We start from the raw sequence: 19,167 nt of genomic DNA, 5'->3' as shown, positions 1-19,167 counted from the left end.
TGCCCGGATACCGGGAAAGGGAATAACACTCGAAATGTATATAAGAAATACTCAAGTTAATTAAAAAAAAAAAAATGGGCACCACGAGACCTAACTCTAAATTTTTTTCCTATAAATGTTGAGCTGTCAGTGTCCTTCACAAATGCATTATTAGTGTACCAAAGTACTCTAGAACCTAGTAGTTTAAGATCAATATTCATAATTTTATATTTTCTGTGGAAACGTTCACCCGGATATTTTTTTTTCTTTTTCTTTTTTTCGGAGCTGGGGACCGAACCCAGGGCCTTGCGCTTGCTAGGCAAGCGCTCTACCACTGAGCTAAATCCCCAACCCCACACCCGGATATTTTTAACCTGAGACCTCTCATGGGTCGATAATTTATTTCTTTCAGACTGATTCTCATGTGTCACAGGCTGGCATTTGCTACGGATCTAAGGCCATCCCTGAGCTCCTGGTCTTTTGCTTCTATGTGCAGAATGCTGGGATCACACATGCTACCAGGCTTGGTTTTATGTAGTGCTAGGGATGGGCCCAGGCCTTTGTGCACAGAGGCAGACCCTCTACCAACTGACCCTGCCCTGGGCTGGAGCTTGCTGTATAGCCCAGGCACACCAATCCGCCTCAGCTGTACTGGGCTCAGAAGGCCGTAGAAAAAAGTGCTAGGTGGGGCTGACGCTCAATGAAGTCCTGGGGCTGGAGAACTTGCTTTGGTGTTCATGTAATAGCTGTTGGTAAGCCTTGGTTTTTTAATGATGTTTTGTGTGTGTGTGTGTGTGTGTGTGTGTGTGTGTGTGTGTGTGTGTGTCAGAGGACTGTTTGGGGCATCAAACTTAGTATCTCAGACTCGGTGGCAGGCATTTTTACTTGTTGAGCCATCTTGCTGGTACAATCCTGTTCTTCCCCTGACTCTCTGTTTAGGTTGTTTACATGCAGTTAGCTTTCCTCACAGCGAGTAATCCAATAGAGAAAGGAGGAGTGTGGAGCCCGAGATGGAAGATACAGTGTCTGTTATAACTGAATACCAAGTGTTCTGCATTTCTTTCGGTCACATGGATATAATGTGGGAAGGATTATGCCAGGGTGCTATTGTTTGATTGTCTCTTCCAAATCCTATGTTGGAAATTAATCTCCAGGACACAGTGTAGGGATATAGGCCCTAATGAGAGGCATTTAGATCATGAAGACACCACTCATGAGTGGATTAGTATCAACTAAAAAAGGGCTAGAGGTTGTGACCCCAGTTACTCACACCCTCTCTTCGTTCCCTACACATCTTCAGCCCTTTGCACACGTTTGTGTGCACAGCTGTGTGTGAGCTTACTGTCCTTTTTCCTTCCACCTTCCATTGTGAATGGTGCGTGGAAGATTCCCCTTCTTAAATGCTAGCACTCTGACACTGGACTCTACAAGGAACACATTTCCTTATAAATTGTTTTATTTGTGACGAAGAATTGTGAGTTCTAGGGGGCTAGGATTGCCAGTAATCGTATGGCAAGCTGGTACCTCAGCTTCATGGCTAGTGAGTTGTATGAGCAAGATTCAAATTCATTTCTCCTGATCTTTTTTTTAAGATTTATTTATTTATTTTGCATATGAGTACACTGTAGCTGTCTTCAGACACACCAGAAGAGGGCATCGGATTCCATTACGGGTGGTTGTGAGCCACCATGTGGTTGCTGGGATTTGAACTCAGGACCTCTGGAAGAGCAGTCAGTGCTCCTAACCACTGGGCCACCTCTCCAACCCTCATTTCCCCTGATCTTAGTTTGCACTCTCAGCTTTTTTTTTTTTTTTTGGTGATAAGGAACAACGGAAAGATACAGAGTGACCATGTTGATAGAACCCCAGAATAGGTTCCTTCCATTCCACCTAATCCATGAAAAGACCTTGGGAGTTTTCTATGTGGATGAGTAGGAAAGAGCATTCCAGGTAGGGATCGGCACACAGTTCAGGATTGCAGTAGCTTCTCAGTGCAGTGTTTGGAGAGGAGTAGATGGGCTTGGACGGTTAGAGAGCAGGGTACAGGAGGAAAGGTGAGAGTGGAAGGAAAGATTGCCTGAGAGAACGTGGACAGTGGAAGAGTGCTTGGACGGACCTATGCTTACAACCGTAGAGTTAAAGGACGCCGCATCTGTCCACCCAACCTTTTACCTGGCTTACAGTGCATGTTCTTGACCCACTCTCCATGCTAACCTGTGCTTATTCCTTCCACAGTTAGGAATACCTGTGCCCCAGGAAGTCTTCTCCATGGCTTTGCTTTCTCTGCAGTTTGCCTTTTCTCCACCTGCTTCCTCCTTGAGTGTACTGAGGTTAAGAGTGGTGAAGATGATGAGAAGAAGCTTAGGCAGAAGGAAACCCACCCTCGTGTGGATTTACTTTCTCCAAGCCTGTATCCATGGATATGGTCCAGATTTTCCTTCCCCATTTCCTTTTTCAGTTTGGTATTTGGAGCATCAAGTCCTTTTTAGGTGAACGTGTCTGCTCCCGGCTGGGCAGCAGGCCAGGCTGCTGCTCCCACTTCTCATTATGTATGGCCTCTCAGCAGCATGTGGCCAAGGAGGAGCAGAAAGCAAAATGAATTCTTACCATTTTAGACAAGTTTATAATCCTCATGGTGAAGTGTGAAGAAATATGGAGTACAGAATCTGGGTCAGCAGTGGGCAAGCTTCTTTGTGTGAGCACTATATGTACTGAGTAATGGGGAAAGCTGCTTGTCCAAGGGGTGACAGTCTCACTGCGAGCAGGAAGTGGTAGGAGAAAACCCCAAGCTAACCAAGCAACCAGCCCTTGGTCTGCTGTGTTCTTGTCACTCCTCTGCTTACCACAGCATTGGAGAGGGAGGAGAAGGGAATCCAGGAAAAGAAACTCTTCAAAATTACTCTTACATGGAAAACTCAAGCCTACCCCACTTCTTTTTTGAGACAGGGTCTACAAAAGGTACAGGAGAAAGGGAAAATCAGGAGAAGGCAGGGCTGTCTTTTCTTAGAATAGGAAACCACTGTGTGCATGAGGGAGCTACCCCAAGAAGCAGTAAATCTGGAGTCATTCTGCCAGTGTGTATTTTTAAGGATGTAACAGTTGTTAAATTTGTTTTTGTTTCTTTTCTTTTTTAGACAGTCTTGTAATGTAACCCAGGCTGGCCTCAAACTGTCCAGCTTCCTGCCTCAGCTTTCTGAGTGCTGGGATCATAATGTACTTTGTCTCCCTTGGCACCTGCCACTTGTTAAAAATATCATTGTGCTTGGTACCATTATAGTGTGAGTCATAGGGGTTGGGGATTTAGCTCAGTGGTAGAGCGATTGCCTAGCAAGCGCAAGGCTCTGGGTTCGGTCCCCAGCTCTTAAAAAAAAAAAAAACCTCTATAGTGTGAGTAATTGTGAGCACAAGGCTGACAGAGCACCTGTTGGGTGACTGGAGACAGCGAGAGAGCCTAGGAGCAGAGCTGGAGTGAGGTGTGCACCCCGTAAGTAAGGCAGAGAGCAGCAGGGGCATGGCTAGGCGCTGAGGAAGCATGTCAGCAAGGAGCTACCCTGGAGTAGCTCAGTGTGGTCACTGTCCACAACAGCTAAGGCGTGTGTTTGCCAAGGACCAGCCCACATGGGTGGTCTCAGACAGGTGGCCTCCAGCTATCCTTGTTGGCTGCAACATAACTTTAGCAGCTGGGACCTAATCACTGTAAGTTCTAGGGAGAAATCAATAGAAGCTTTACAGATTGGGTAATGTTTTAGACTAATTTTTTAAGATTGACTCAAATGAGTTGGCAGATGCCAGCCACACCAAATGAGACCGTGCCATCATCTCTAGAAAACAAGGAAATGACTTAGAAACCGGAAGGATACTTTGTTTGAAATTTGTATCACTTGGTAGGCAGTTTCAGTACATTTTTTTTCTTGAGGGTAAGAGAAAAATATTTAAAATTTGTTGTTGTGTATATTAATTTATGTTTTACCTTTTATTTTTTGTGATTGCTGACTCGTGTGTGTGTGTGTGTGTGTGTGTGTGTGTGTGTGTGTGTGTTATGGTGAACATAAAAAAATCAGCCATTCATGTAAGAAGTTGGTTCTCCTGCCTTGATGAGGCAGAATGTCTCTATTGTTTCTGCTGTACTGTACTGGCTCGCCAGGCTCTGGGTGATTCTGTCTTCTCCTCATAGCAGCTTGTGTTCATGTGTGCCATTGCATCCAGGGTTTCTCTCCTGGGTCCAGGGTTGAAGCTCGGGTTACCAGGCCTGTGTGAGAAGAGCCTTTATCTGCTGAGCCATCTCCCTGGCCTGATGGCTTGTCGTCTTGAGACAGAAGTCTTGCAGCGTAGCTTTGGACGGTGTAATATTTTCTTGTAAAAACATTTTATTTTATGTGTTTCACCTGCATGTATGTGCACTTAGTGCCCAAGAAGGCCAGAAGGGGGAATTGGACCTCTGGGAACTCGAGTTAGAAATGAATGTTAGCTGCCATGTGGTTGCTGGGATTTAAACCTGAATCTGCTGAAACAGCTGTTTAGTCCCACGCCTAGTGTTTTCTGTGTAGTCCAGGCTGACCTTGATTACTGGCATGTGCCACCATAGCTGGCTTAACTCTGGCCGTCAGTCTACATACGGAGTGAGCAAGCACACAATGTGTGTGTCTTTGCTGTGTCCTTTAGCCTGTCTCTGGCTCTCACCTCTCAGGGAGGTCGGTTAGTGTTCTTTCTGTTTTCACCTTCGATAGAGGCCCCTAGAGTAGCTACCCTTAAGGTAGCTTATTCAGTAGCAGATTGGTACCCACAGGGCAGTGCAATTGGTGTCCCAGGCATCCTTGCCTTATATTAAGGGCACAGCACCTACCTCAGGAAGTATCCTCTACTTGAAGCTGCCATTCAGTTGAAGTGGCCTTGAATATATTAGAAAGCTTCAGTAAATCAAAGGAGATGGGCAACGGCCACTTCCTGCAGTGCTGTTTTGCCTTGCTTATTTGGTTCTGCTTTCACTTTCTCTCTGTGGAACAGTTCTCACAGAAAGGAACTTTTCAATTTGCTTAAAACCAATGGGTTACCTGGCACAAGTGTGCTAAGAACCTTAGAACATAAGCACAGCAGGATTTAAGTAGCAGTTCAACCAGTGTTTGGTGAATGGGTGATACAAAGCACTGGCTTGAGCTGGGACAGTGGCCTGTACCTATAACCCTAGGTTTAGGAAAGGTGAAGGCCAGCCTGGGCCATGAGCAGACCCTCCTGCAGCAATCAGATAAAAACATGACGTCACTTGAAGCAGCCTGGAGACTTCCCCTAATCCATTAGGGACCTCAGTTCAGGCAAGATCATATTTTTTTCTTCCTTATAGAGAAGAATTTCAAGACAAGCCTATATGTAGTAGATTTGGAGTTTAGTAAAATTCCTTCCCTCCTTCCCTCCCTCCCTCCCTCCCTCCCTCCTTCCCTCCCTCCCTCCTTCCCTCCTTCCCTCCTTCCTTCCTTCCTTCCTTCCTTCCTTCCTTCCTTCCTTCCTTCCTTCTTTCTTTCCTTTTGTTCCCTGCCTCCTTTGTTATTATTATTGTTGTTGGTAGTTTTGTTTTGAGGCAGGATCTCATGTATCCGAGGTTGGTCCAAACCCACTTTGGGTCATTTCTTGACCCTCTTTGTAAAGGAGAAATAAGCAGAGGAAAAAAAAAAAAAGAGGACCTGGAATGATGGTTCACACTTTTAATCCAAGCACCTGAGAGGCAGAGGCAGAGGCAGAGGCAGAGGCAGAGGCAGAGGCAGAGGCAGAGGCAGAGGCAGAGGCAGAGGCAGAGGCAGAGGCAGAGGCAGAGGCAGAGGCAGAGGCAGAGGCAGAGGCAGAGGCAGAGGCAGAGGCAGAGGCAGAGGCAGAGGCAGAGGCAGAGGCAGAGGCAGAGGCAGAGGCAGAGGCAGGAGGATATCTGTGAATTTGAAAGTCTACATAATGAGTTCCAGGGCAACCAACGCTACACTGTGAGACTCTTTCTCAAAGAAACAGAAAAAAACAGTGCTAACTGTGCTCTGAGAGGTAAAAGCCAGAGAGACCAGCTCAAACAGTAGCTCTCAACCTGTGGCTTGTGATGACTCCTTTAAGAGTCAGATGGCCCTTTTACTGGGGTTGCCTAAACCACCAGAAATCACAAACATTTACATAACAGTTCAAACAGTAGCAAAATTACAGATATGAAGTAGTCATGAAAATAATTTTATGATTGGGAGTTACCACAACATGAGGAACTGAATGAAAGGGTTGAAGAGTTTGGAAAGTTGAGAACCACAGAGCAAGAGGAATTAAAGTGCCTAATCACATAGCAATACAAACCCAATGAAGGGTGTTTGTTACTCATTATGTAAGCTAAAGTTCATTACTTGGCATCCTTCTGCTCCACCCACACAGTGCTTCGGTTACAGATGCTTGCCAGTGTGTCCAGTGTATACAGTACACAGGATTGAACTAGGCTGCACTCATGTTAGGCAAGCTAGGCAATTCAGCCCCAGCGTCTGGAAATATTTTTTATAAAATAGATATTAAGCCCAAGATTTAAGAGCAAATATTGGGCAAGAAGTTAAAGACTTGAAAGCATGGGTGTGTGTGTCCCCAGGAGATAGCCTTTGTAACTCAGAGTAGCCAGCTGGACTGTTTGATGGCTTTTGAAACAATTTTCTTGAGAGGGTTGCCAGAAATATAAATGAGATGCTATGTGAATAAAATCATTTCTAGAATACAGGGATGTAGTGCAGAGTTAGGACATCTCTACTGAAACAAAATTAATTTTGAGACCCCCAGAAACATGTGGGATGGAATATGGTCCTACCCAAGGTCATACATAGTCAGGCCTTAGTCTTGGTTCATTGCTGTTTTAGAATTATCTGTGTCAGTAACCTCTTGCTTCTCAGCCGGGGTGAGTGGAGTGAGAGATTGTCTTTCCGTGTCCTCATAATTTTTTCCTATATTTTTTCCCTGCCTCATTAGCCCTGGCTCCATTTCAAGTTCAAGGGTAGTCTGGGCTACATGAAACTCTGTTTCAACAAAACAAAACAGGCTGGGGATATAGTTCATTTGGTAGAAGAGTTGCCTAGCATGCATGAAGTTCTGGGTTTGATCTCTAGCACCTCCACAAAACAAATACCAGTGCGTGGGAAGTGAAGCCAGGAAGATCAAGAGTTCAAGGTCATTCTTAGCTATCATATTAAGTTGGAGGCGAATTTGTACTACATGAGATCCTGTCTCAAAACAGCAAATGAAACATTGTGTTGTTGTGATGTGTATAACTGAAGAGTCCGGTGACTGCACTGTGACACTTGTTGTGATGTGTGTAACTGAAGAGACTGGTGACTGGTGACTGGGCTGTTACAGTGTGTTGTTGTGACATGTGTAACTGGAGAGACTGGTGACTGGGCTGTTGGCCTCTGTGGCTGCTGCAGCACTTGCAGCTAATTCCTTGGTTTGTGCAGCTAAGGAGCTGGATTTGTGTGTGCTTCTGGCATCCCTAGGCTGGTGTTTGTTTCCATTCATGTTGGCCTGGAACTTGCTGTGCCTTTAGAGGCCAGAAAGTGTCAGGTCCTGGAGCTGGAGTCCCAGGTAACTCTAAGCCGCTCTGTGTAGGTACTAGGATTCTGTTGAAGCCTTTGGAAGATCCTGGAACCTGCTGAGCCATCTCTTAAAACTGAATTTGATCTAGAGTCTTAATGTCTTTAATTTTTTTATATTCAATCCATTCCTCTTTTAAAATTTTTTTAATTAAAAACGTTTCATGTGTATGGGTGTTTTGCCTGCATGTACTTTGCATAGCACATATATGCCTGGTATCTAGAGAAGCCAGAAGATGTTGGATCCCTTGGAACCAGACTTACAGACAGTAGTGAGCTGCCATGTGGGTGCTGGGAACTGAACCCAGGTCTTCTGGAAGAGCCATTGAGAGCCCCTTCAGTGTACAGACCTCTAAGAGACTGTAGCCCCATTGATAGCACAAATTGTGTGTGTGGTGGTTGGGGAATTGGGGAGTCGGTTTGAGGGTGTGAAAGAGACTGACAGGAAATTCAATAGGATTATCTTTTTTTTTTAATTAATTTATTTTTTTAACCTCAGTCTTAGTGACCCCAGCAAAGCTGCCTCCCTACAGGAAGAGTACGGGGAGCTGTGCTGGATTCTGAAGCTCGTCCGGTTTTCTTTGCATTGCAGGCGGTGTGTCCAAGTAGTGCACAAACTGCTGTGTTACCAGAAGAAGTGTAGAGTTCGCCTGCATTACACCTGGCGGGAACTCTGGTCAGGTAACGTTCCTTCTCCAGTTCGTCCTCTTCCTCTGTGTGTTCTGTGGATCCCTAGGCTCAGGCTCAGACTGTTAGTAGCCCGTTTAGCCTCAGTTTCCTAGAATATTCTGTTTTCACGTATACTATCTATTTTTAACATTTCAGTCTTATTTGAGTCTAGACTTCAGCATGCTGTGTGGTCCATACTTGCTTTCCTGTTCCTTCTCCTTCCCTGTGTCTTGTCTGTCTGTCAGCCTTTAGAAACAGTTGACGGTTCCTTGCGTTCTCAGCCTAAACTATTAGCTTGTGTAGAGTGCTTGCCTCGTAAGCATAAGGCCCTGGGTTTGACCCTAAGCAGTGAGAAAAAAGGGAAAAGAAAAAATTTCAAGAAGGGGTATAACTTGTTAGCCAGGCGTAATGGTACAAACCTGAATTCTCAGCACTGAAGGGAGAGGCAAGTGGATCTTTGTGAGTTCTAGGCCAGCCTGGGATACATAGTGAATTCCAGGCCATCTGGTGCCCTGTCTTAAGAAACAAACCAACCAAACAAAAGTGTCTTGAATCTCAGTTATTATGGCTTTGTGTAACAGCAAGGAGGAATCAGTGCAAACTTGGATTCTCACCCACTTCCATTTGGTAGCAGCATATGGACTATAGGGAAGCTGCTGTGTGTTTCCTCAAGATGAGTAATCTCAGAAGGAAGGGCATTAGGCGGATGGAGATGGGGGCGGAGAGATGGGGGGAACCCTGTTCTTTTGTTACATCTGGCATTATTACTGTTTACAGACTGTGTAGATGGTACCACTCCCCCTGTGCCAGAGACAAAACAGAAAATTACAATGTTTACTTTTGTCTTTATATCCATTTGGTAACCCAGTAAAGTCACTGCCACCCCTGCAGGCGGGAAGTGGCTCTTCTCTGAGGGCACAGTTAATGCTAGGCTTGTCACCATTTCTTTTGTGTGACTAAATTGGAGGTTTGGGAAAGCAAAGATTGTCCTCTGAGGCAGTTGCTTGCTGATGTCCTGTGGCTTTTGTGACCTGATGGGATAATAGTTTTCTCCAGATGATTACAGTGATGAGTGGCTGCCCTCCGGTGGGATGTGTCTCTGTTTGCTGAGCAGAGGAGAACATGTTAGTGTCAGGGGCTCTGTAAGATACAGGCCAGGAGCCCAGCCCCTTCTGTGGAATTCATCTCCCTTATTGTGACACATGCTTTCCTCCCAGCTTAATTTGGCTTTCTAAATTTAGTCCTCCATAATGGGAAGTAGAGATCTTTAATTAATGGATTAGCAAGTTTTTCAGCAGTTACTGTGTATGACAGTAAAGGGGAGGGCAGGAGAGCCATACCAATGGGGCGACAGCGGCAATTTTAGTCTGAGTTTTAGGACAGAAGAATATAGTCGGAGGGTTTGAGGTTGAGGGTGTGCTAGAAGAGATATTGAAAGAGATTTGTGTGTGTTGTTTGAGACTGAGTCTTGCTCTGTAGCCCTGAACTCAAGGCCGTCTCCCTGTCTCAGCCTCCCAGATGCTGGAGTTATAGGCATGTGCACCACATAGAGTAGTAATATAATTATAGAGCTCTGAAAGCCTAGAGTGTAAAAGGAAATGAAAACAGTACAGACTCGTGTACTTGGGGCAGGTGTAGGACGTAGAACACATGCCTGTGGTTAGAGACTGCCGTGAGACCATGTTTCAGGTAGTGTTTAGGATTCTGTGGAACAGCAGTTGTCTACGGCTTCTGGCTCTCATATAGTTTTATTCTTTCTTTTTTTGGTCATTTTTGCCCTGGCCCCTGTGGACCAGTTAGCTGGTCCCTCTTCCCTCATCCCCTGTCCCACTGTGTGCTGCCTGCTGCTCTCTACTCTGCCCTGCTGTGTTTTCCTCAGGCCTCTCAGGCTTCCGACTGTTCTGCTTCTGTGTCATATTTCCAATCACCGTTTTCTTTTTATTTGTTTGTTTACTATTTATTTATTTATTTATTTTTCGAGACAGGGTTCCTCTGTATAGCCATGGTTTCTCTGTGCTTTGCTCTGTAGACCAGTCTGGCCTTGAACTCAGAGATCTGCTGTTAATCCCATTGAAGGAGAGTAAAGACCATTACGCAAATTCTTTTATTGGAAGTAAGCAAGTTTTACTCCCTGTCACACAGGGCTGTTTCCTTAAAGCAGGGTTTGAAAGAACAGCATGGAACATAGGAGAAAATGGGATTGACAGAACAGGGATGACTTTATTTTGTAACAGGATGACTTCTGATCTTAAGATGGAGGAGGCCATCACCCCTGCCTGCCTCTGCCTCCCAAGTGCTAGACTTCCCCGTAGGCGTAACTATAACTGAAGGAGGCCTAGCAGTGATCAGTTTAATTAGTAAAGAAAAAAACTATTCTTTATCCTGTGTTGATTGGTTGACTTTATGTCTTTGAGAACTTTCTGTTGTATTCTGCTCGGTGATCACTTGCTGTCTTGATTAATGTTCAACTGTCGTTTGTGTGTTAAAGGGAGTTATGGAGGAGCACCATTAGTGACTGCTTGTTTCTAAGGCATAGATGTTTGTGCTTTGTGAGGTTAGTATCACATTTATTTATTGATTGATTGGTTATGTGTGCACGTTACCCATGTTTGTGAAGATGACAGGACAACTTACTGGAGTCATCTGTCACCTTCTGCCATTTGGAACCCAGGGATAAAGCTCAAGTTGTCAGGCTTGGTGGCGAGCGCCTTTACCTTCTGAGCCCTTCTTCACTTGTAGTGACGGAGTGAGCTCTCCTCTAACCCTGCTTCTGTGTGTTCATACATGGCGTATACCATGAGGTGAGGAGCAGCAGGTGTTACGGAAAGCTGCAGAACACAGTGCTCCAGCCAGTGCAGTGAGAGCCCATGGTAATGTGTAACAGCGCATCCAGTGAGTACAGTGTGGCTGTGTTGGATCCACCCACTCCTTGGCTGCCACTACCCTCATGTTGGAATGCCCATGTTTTCATTCTCTCTTTGCTTCTAGAGTTATGGTTTGAGGGAGGTGTGTGAAACTCATCATGGAAAATAAACCAGTGTAGATAAATGCTGCCCATGTATAGGTTATGAATTATAAATGAGTTTTATTTATAAATAAGAGTGTAAGGCATGTAATGTTAGATTGAACAGCCAGAAGCTTTTGAGCTTATGGAAGATAGTCAGGGTCCAGATGCCTCTATGTTTGGAATATGGGTGCTCAGTGGCACTATATTTCTTCAGTGTTAATTTTTATTTTTGTGGTTGCTCTTTGTTTTGGGGGAAGATTGCCAGAAGTCTCCAAAATTCCTGAAATGAATTTCCAAAGAAGCAGATGTGGGAGAGGAAAATGGCAGCTGTATTAACTGTGGCCCAGGTCCACTTATGCCTTTCCCTGCAGTTGGCTTCACATACACAAGCCCTGACCCACTCCCTGCTGTACTCTTTATACAGTGGCTGTTGCCATGGTGTCTGAATGTGTAGGAGGACATCTGTGGAAGAAGGAAGTCCTGTATGTCTGCTCTGCCCTTCTTTTTAGGAACCATTGTTTTCCCCTAGATGTAGACAGTTTGGGAATCCTCTTATGATCTTTAAATGCCAGTCTCTGAGCAAAATCTTATCTGAAACTCATCTCTGATGAAGACAGAAAATGAGATTTGGGGATCAGATGCCACAGTTTTTTATCTTTGAAACCAGAATGAAACATCTGTGTATTCATATGCTACATAGAATGTCAGGGAGTTCCTGAACCCTGTGAGACTCAGCCAGGATCTTATATTTTTGGTTGTGAGCCAAGCCTTTAACGGCTGAGCCATCTCTCCAGCCCCTCAGCCATGATCTTAAATGGGAAAAAAAATAATGGCCCTATCCTGGTGTCTAGTCAAGCTTTTTTTGTTAACCCATCATGCTGGCCTTATCTATGTGGACTTTTAGCACCATCTTCTCTCTGAACACTTTTTTTTTTTTTTGAGAAAGGGTCTTACTATATCACCAGGCTGTCCTGGAGTACACCGTGTAGACCGTGCTGGTCTCAGACTCAGACTCCACCTGCCTCTGCCTCCTGAGTGTTGCAGTTAAAGGCATGCACCACCATAGCCAGCTTCTTTCTGAACTTTCTGAGGCTATAGATAATTTTCTTTGTTGTGTCTAATTTCTTGTTTGTCCCTATGGCACTTTGGGCCATGTATGTATGTATGTATGTATGTATGTATGTATGTATGTATGTATGTATGTATTTAGAGTCTTGTGTGGGTTCTGGGATCTGAACGTGGGTCTTTCTGGAAGAGCAGCAAGTACTCTTAAGCACTGAGCTAGCTCTCCAGCCCTGACTACATGGCTTTTAATAAGGATGTAGAAAACATTTGAGTAATAGATTCACAAATGACAGTGTAGACATTTCACTAATAATGAATTAACAGTCACCTAAAACAACACAGTGTTGTGCGTCTACCTTAAAACAACAGCAGCAGCAGGACCAGACGTGGTTGCTGTAGTGCTTCTGATGGGAGCTGCTCGGCATCTCTGGGTACAGCAACCCCGACTAAGATTTATTGGAATCATTGAGCTGCAAGGAAGTAGAGCCTGTTCTCCTCCCTTTGTGTGCTTCTTCCGTAGAAACAGATGAATGCATTACTTTTAACCAAGTGAAGAATGGAGACTGATGACTTCGAAGCCATTAACCAAAGAATAGGAGAAGCTTGCAGTTGTTGGGAAGGAGCTACTTGAGCAGAGCCTCCTAGAGACAGCTTATTTTACTTCCACAGTAGGCAGAAGGAGCACTGGGAAAGCAGCTTGCATCTAAATATGTGGTTTCCACAGTCTGAAAACATGGTTTAAAGGCGGGTTTATGCTGGGATTCTCTATTCAGCATTTGTCTGTAGATCAAAGTCCTTACCCCTTCACTATGCCATGTCTCAGGGTGAGAAGCCAGCCATAACTTAAATCCCTATTCTGGGGGGAAAGGAGCAGAGACACAAAAGGGTTAAGTGACTTAGAAAGGATTACGGAGCCAGATACCAAACAGTCATGGTTGGAACTTAGAGTTCCTGACTTCTCTGCTGAGATGTAGATCACTAGGCAACATTTACTCCCTGCAGGAAGGAAGGTCCCAAAGCCCCCAAAACAATCTGTTAAGCTTCACTGTGCTACATAGCATCCCAAGCATTTAGCTTTGCAGAAGGGAAATGGTACATGGTCTGACCTTTTAGGTACCTACTGGGAACCATGGAACACCCAGAGAGCGTCACAGCTTTCCGGATCCAGCTGGCTCTCTCATCACTGGCACAACCTGTGCCTTCATGGTTAGGAACAATTTGAGAGCCTGTTGTTGGAAGCTATGTTGTTGTGGGTGTTACAGGGAAGCGATTTTTTTTTTCTTTTGGTTTTTCAAGACAGGGTTTCCTCTGTGTAGCCTTGACTGTCCTGGAACTCACTCTGGAGACCCTTGAACTCAGAGATCCACCTGCCTCTGCCTCCTGAGTGCTGGGATTAAAGGCATGAGCCACCACCAGCCAGCTCAGGGCTGAACTGTTGGGTGTATTTCATTATCTGGCAGCCGTACTGTAGGTATGGCTTTGGCAGCCCTTCCCAAATGTAGTTTCTTACCTGTGAGCATTTAGTTGTCTGCTTCCTTTGGTTTAGTTTGTTTTTAAACTGTAATTTGATGTGATTATAGACTTATAGGAAGTTGCAAAAATAGTAAAAGTATACCTTTCCCCAGCCTCCTCTCAAAATAGTACAAGTACACCTTTCCCTGGCCTCCTCCAAAGAGAGCATCTCAGACAGCCACTGACTCCTTTTAGTTTTTTTTTTTTTTTTTTTTTGGAGCTGGGGACCGAACTCAGGGCCTTGTGCTTGCTAGGCAAGCGCTCTACCACTGAGCTAAATCCCCAACCCTCCTTTTAGTTTTGAAGAGGTTCTTCAGGTGGGAAAGAATATAGTGTGCTTGTGAAAATTATCTAGCCCAGCACTCAGGAAGAGGAGACAGGAAGGACGGAATTGATTCTAGGGCTCAGAGTCAGGAGGAGGAGGGAGTTCAGAAATTGAAGGTTGAGGGTGAGCTGTGTGATGGTTGAGCAGGTAGCCCTTGCTGCCAAGTACAGAGTTGGCTTTCAAAAGTTGTTCTCTGACCCCCACACTCAGTAACAAACAGGTAAACAAACAAACAAACGAACAAAGGAAACAAAGGAAAAGGGCCAGGGTTCAGCTGTCCCAGGCCATCAAGGCCTGTTGAGGCAGAGGAGATTAAAGATTCTTAGAAAGGTTTGCACGGTGGTGGACATGAGGGGAGATTTCTGAACTATTCGCTCTTAGCAAGCTAGCTACCTGTGAGAGAGAAAAACAAAACCATTTCCCACACTTACTTTAAAATATTTGCGGATTTAGGGGAGCATATCACAAAATAGAAAGCTGCATGCACCCTTGAGACTCCTTTCGTGTCCATGTGTGAAAGACAGACTTTCCTCCATGGGTAACCAAGTTCTTAAACTTAGAGTGTTTTTGTGCAAGTTCCTTAGGTGTCTCCTCATTTTCTATTGCTTAGTTGTGAATAGTCTGTATGGTATAGAAAAAGACTAGTAGGGAACTCTTTTCCTTGTTAGATCATTACATTTGACTAAATCTAAAGCTTAAACTATCTGGAATCCTCTTTTATTCTCTCAGAAACTTGACAGAAGGCAAAGATAAGAATCAAGGAGAAGGCAGGCATCCCAGCTCTCAGGAGGCAGAAGCAGGCTAGCCTGGTCTACATAATTAATTGCAGGACAGCCAGGGCTATACAGAGAAAATCCAGTTTTAGGGGAAAAAATGGAAAAAGATTCTCACATAGAGGCTAAAGCTCTGAAAGAGCCAGGAATTATTTTTCTCCTTTCTTTGCTTGTGAAAGTCTCTTTATATAAAGAGAAGTTACCGTCCACAGGCCAGTCAGTCAGTGTCTTGTCAGTTCATGGGTAGGGTGAGGAGAGGAGCAGCTGCTCTTGCTACTGTGCCTGTGCTGGTTTCCCAGTCCTAACAGGACACAGAGTTGACCTCTATAAGGTGTTATCCTTCTAACCTCTTGACTGGGCCAGACAGATGTGACACTGGTGCTCATGTAGCCTGGGAGAGAGTGACCTTTGGTCCCATGGCAGATGCAGTGTGGACATGATCTGTTCCACTGAGTGCTAAATTTCATGGAGGGAGTTTGACTGTCACTCAGTTGAATAATGCTGGGGAAAGCAGCAGGTACTGAAGGTGGTTCCCAGCATGCTTAGTGATGGGGAGCTGCACAGAGGTCCTATGTTGCCCCAAGTCTAGGCTCTATATACTCCCTCTTCCTCTCTCCTTTTTCCTTCTTTTTCTCCCTCTCTTTTTTCCTTTTTTAAAAAAGGGCTTCCATTTTCTCTTTAATTATTTTCATGTGTATGGGAGTTTTGCCAGCTTGTTAAGTCTGTACACCACATGTGTGCAGTACTGCTGGAGCCCAGAAGAGGGCATCAGATCCTCTGGAATGGGTGCTAGGAATGGCTGTGAGCTAGCTGCCATGTGGGTATTGAGAATCCAACCAGTTCTACCCCCACCCCTCTTTCTCTCCCCTCCCTCCCTCCTTCCCTCCCTCTCTCCAGCCCCCTTCCTTCAGCCCCCTCCCCCCTTTCTGAGACAGGATCTCTCTCTTGGCCCTGGCTATCCTCTGCCTCCTGAGTGCTGAGATAAAAGGTATGCAGCCGGCCTCTTTAGTCACTTTAGAGACACAGGGTTTTGCTAACCCCAAGCCCATGCTCTCCTTCAGTGGTAAGCAACTGTCTTGCCTCTGCTTCCCCTGGCTAGAATTATAGAGGTTCATACAGGCTGAGCCTGGGAACTTCAGTTTAAAAGTTCATTCATGATGAAGAAGAGGGTAGGTGGTAATTGGAAGGTTGCATCCTCCCAAGTAAACAGGATGGGAAGTGACTAAGAACATTGTTTTCCTTTTTAGTAGATATACATTCATAGGAGGGAAATAGAGAAGTCTGACTTCCATTTAAGAACGATTTGTTCTACTGACTTGTGTGCTCTGTTTACCCGGAGACTCGGAGCACCAGCAAATGCCGTGGAACTGTTTTGTTTATAGTGGATTCTTTTGCTGCTGTGTTGATGAGGTGCTTAGATACACAGACAAATGGATGAATTTTTAAAATTAATCTTTTAATTAAATATTGTGTTCTCATGTATCTAGCACAGGCTTGAACACACTGTGTACCTGAGAATGATCTTGAGCTCTTGACGCCTTCCTTTACCTTCCAGTGCTGGGGTACAGTCAGAGCACCACATTAGAAACCTGTATTTTGGCGGCATCCAGTGTAATTTAAAGTGATTCAGTTGGGAGGTATTTCCTTTTTACTCTTTTCTGCACCATTCTTTTTTCTTTTAATGTAACATTTCTTTCTATTTTTTTTTTTTTTTGGTTCTTTTTTTCGGAGCTGGGGACCGAACCCAGGGCCTTGCGCTTCCTAGGCAAGCGCTCTGCCACTGAGCTAAATCCCCAACCCCTTCTTTCTATTTTTAAAAAATATTTATTTTATTTATATGAGTACACTTACACTGTTGCTCTCTTCAGACACACCAGAAGAGGACATTGGATTCCATTACAGGTGGTTGTGAGCCACCATATGGGTGCTGGGAATTGAACTCAGAACCAATGGAAGAGTGGTCAGTGCTCTTAACCGCTGAGCCATCTCTCCAGTCCCTTCTGCACTGATCTTGATTGACGGTGAGCCTGCTGCTCACTCACTGCTGGTGTCCTTGGGTGATTGGTGACTTTTCTCCGGGGATGCTGGAATTGGCTGGAGTTCATGGGGCCTCTAGGGTTTTGGTGGCTTTAGCTTGTTATATCAGTGCTATTTTTAGCTTCTCCTCGGCTTCTTTTTTTTTTTTTTTTTTTTTTTGGTTCTTTTTTTCGGAGCTGGGGACCGAACCCAGGGCCTTGCGCTTCCTAGGTAAGCGCTCTACCACTGAGCTAAATCCCCAGCCCCCCTCGGCTTCTTTCTTAAGCAAGTGAGATACTGTTATTGCCTGTCTATTGGTCACTGAAATTATGCATCTCCCTGTGCTGTGATTTGAGCTCAGTGGCACCCAGTCCTAGCTTCGTACCACACCACAAAATAGACTCTTGCCTCCCATTGTATCCTTTCCTCTTCATTGTGGACAGAAGCCATGCAGACAGCTCTCTCTGCCCTATTTCTGTAGAGACACCAATTTGTGCTCAACTGGAGTCTGTCTCCTTCCTGTCTTTAATTTTATTTAAATGTCACTCATTTAATTCTCACAGTTAAGCCTCCCTCTCTTCTCTGAGGCAGCAGAAGGAGGCTGAGCTACCACTCAACGTGGCTTCCTGTGGCTGACTTGTTCTCTCTCTGCACCTGGTCTGCCCTCCATGTGGGGACAGATTTTGGTCCTGGACAAGTTCCTGTATCCATTATTCATTCTGCTCCTACATGGCAGCACAATTTGCTGCTATCTTCTTTCCTTCCCCCTGAAGCCAAAGGAGGATAGAACCAAATCTGGGGAAGTCCTCATTGTGTAGAGCACATGAGTACTAAGGACAGCTCATTAAGTTCAGAGCCTTGTTCTCTGCTTTGTGATGGGAGCCTATGAAGGCGCGAGGTTTTCAAGGGGTGGTACTGAACCCTCTATTTGGCCGGTGGGTTGGCTGCTGCTGTCTTTAAGTATTGACTTGGGAACCTAAAACAGTACCATAATAGTCTTGGCTCAGCGTTCTAGAGCTTAGACACTGTATTTCTAGACAGTGCGAGTGCCTGTGCACACCAGTGCGAAGTGCACACCTCACTGGAAAGGAACGGAGGCTGAAGCTACTTAGGAGACAGCTACTTGCCTCCAGCAGTATCAGAAGAGCCAGGTTCTGGACAAACACCCAGAAACCAAGATTACAAGGACTCTTGTAGAAAATGACTTTCTGATAACAAATAAGTATATTCAAAGCAGCTACTTACCTTCAGTTTATCTATGGTGTAAACTCGGTTCTTGTGTGCATGTGGCTGTGGAGGGTGGAAGACTTTTTCATTCGGTCCGGGTTGGAGTGTTTGGAGCCAAGTATCTAGAGCTTTGCTAGTAAATGAGAGGCTGGACTAGAAGTCAAACTCAGGGTCCCTTAAGATACATAAGGTATTGTTGGCATCTGAAGAGCTTAGTTAGCTTTGAGCCCAACCCTGACTTTTTTCTTTCTTTCTTTTTGAAACAGTTTCATGTAGCCTAGGCTGGCTTTGAATTTCCTGTGTAGGTGAGACCATCCTTGAGCTTCTGATCCTTCTGCCTCTACCTGCTGGGATACAGGCTTGTACCACAACATCAAGTGAGGGGTTTCTATTCTACTTTGTCTCTTTGAGTTTGACTACTCAAGTCGTTCCTAGTAAGCGAAATTTAGTTCTTTTTTTTTTTTAAATCTTTATTTATTATATACATTGTAGCTATCTTCAGACACACCAGAAAAGGGCATCAGATCTCACTACAGATGGTTGTAAGCCACCATATGGTTGCTGGGATTTGAACTCAGGACCTCAGGAAGAGCAGTCGGTGCTCTTAACCACTGAGCCATCTCTCCAGCCCCCGAAATTTAGTTCTTTTTTTTTTGGTTCTTTTTTTCGGAGCTGGGGACCGAACCCACGAAATTTAGTTCTTAAGCCCATCCTGTTGACTTTTTTTTTTTTCTTTTCTTATTTTTTGGGGCTGGGGACTGAACCCAGGGCCTTGTGCTTGCTAGGCAAGCGCTCTACCACTGAGCTAAATCCCCAACCCCCATCCTGTTGACTCTTATGAGTAGCTTCTTCACTAACATGATTTCCTTCTTTTAAAGATGATTTTATTTTCATTTATATATGTGTTCATCTTTCTGTGTGTATATGTACATGTGTGTTCCATTGCCATCAAAGGCCTGATGCGGGTGGGTGTCAGGTCCCCTGAAGCTGGAGTCCCCTGAAGTTGGGTCC

The 19,167-nt window shown here is 44.9% G+C and overlaps 1 protein-coding gene across 5 annotated transcripts in view; it reads left to right on the top strand.

The window, feature by feature from the left end:
• Positions 1 to 19,167, top strand: part of Armh3 (armadillo-like helical domain containing 3) — a 182,400-nt gene that overhangs the window by 66,366 nt on the left and 96,867 nt on the right. For all 5 annotated transcript variants that reach the window (XM_039101424.2, XM_017590384.3, NM_001402549.1 and 2 more), the window contains one exon: positions 8,155 to 8,243. In XM_039101424.2, the coding sequence (XP_038957352.1) occupies positions 8,155 to 8,243 (89 nt within the window). The remainder of the gene's footprint in view (positions 1 to 8,154; positions 8,244 to 19,167) is intronic.

Source organism: Rattus norvegicus, chromosome 1 (assembly GCF_036323735.1).
Source record: "Rattus norvegicus strain BN/NHsdMcwi chromosome 1, GRCr8, whole genome shotgun sequence".
Lineage (NCBI taxonomy): Eukaryota > Metazoa > Chordata > Mammalia > Rodentia > Muridae > Rattus > Rattus norvegicus.
This window is presented reverse-complemented; position numbering and strand designations above follow the sequence as displayed.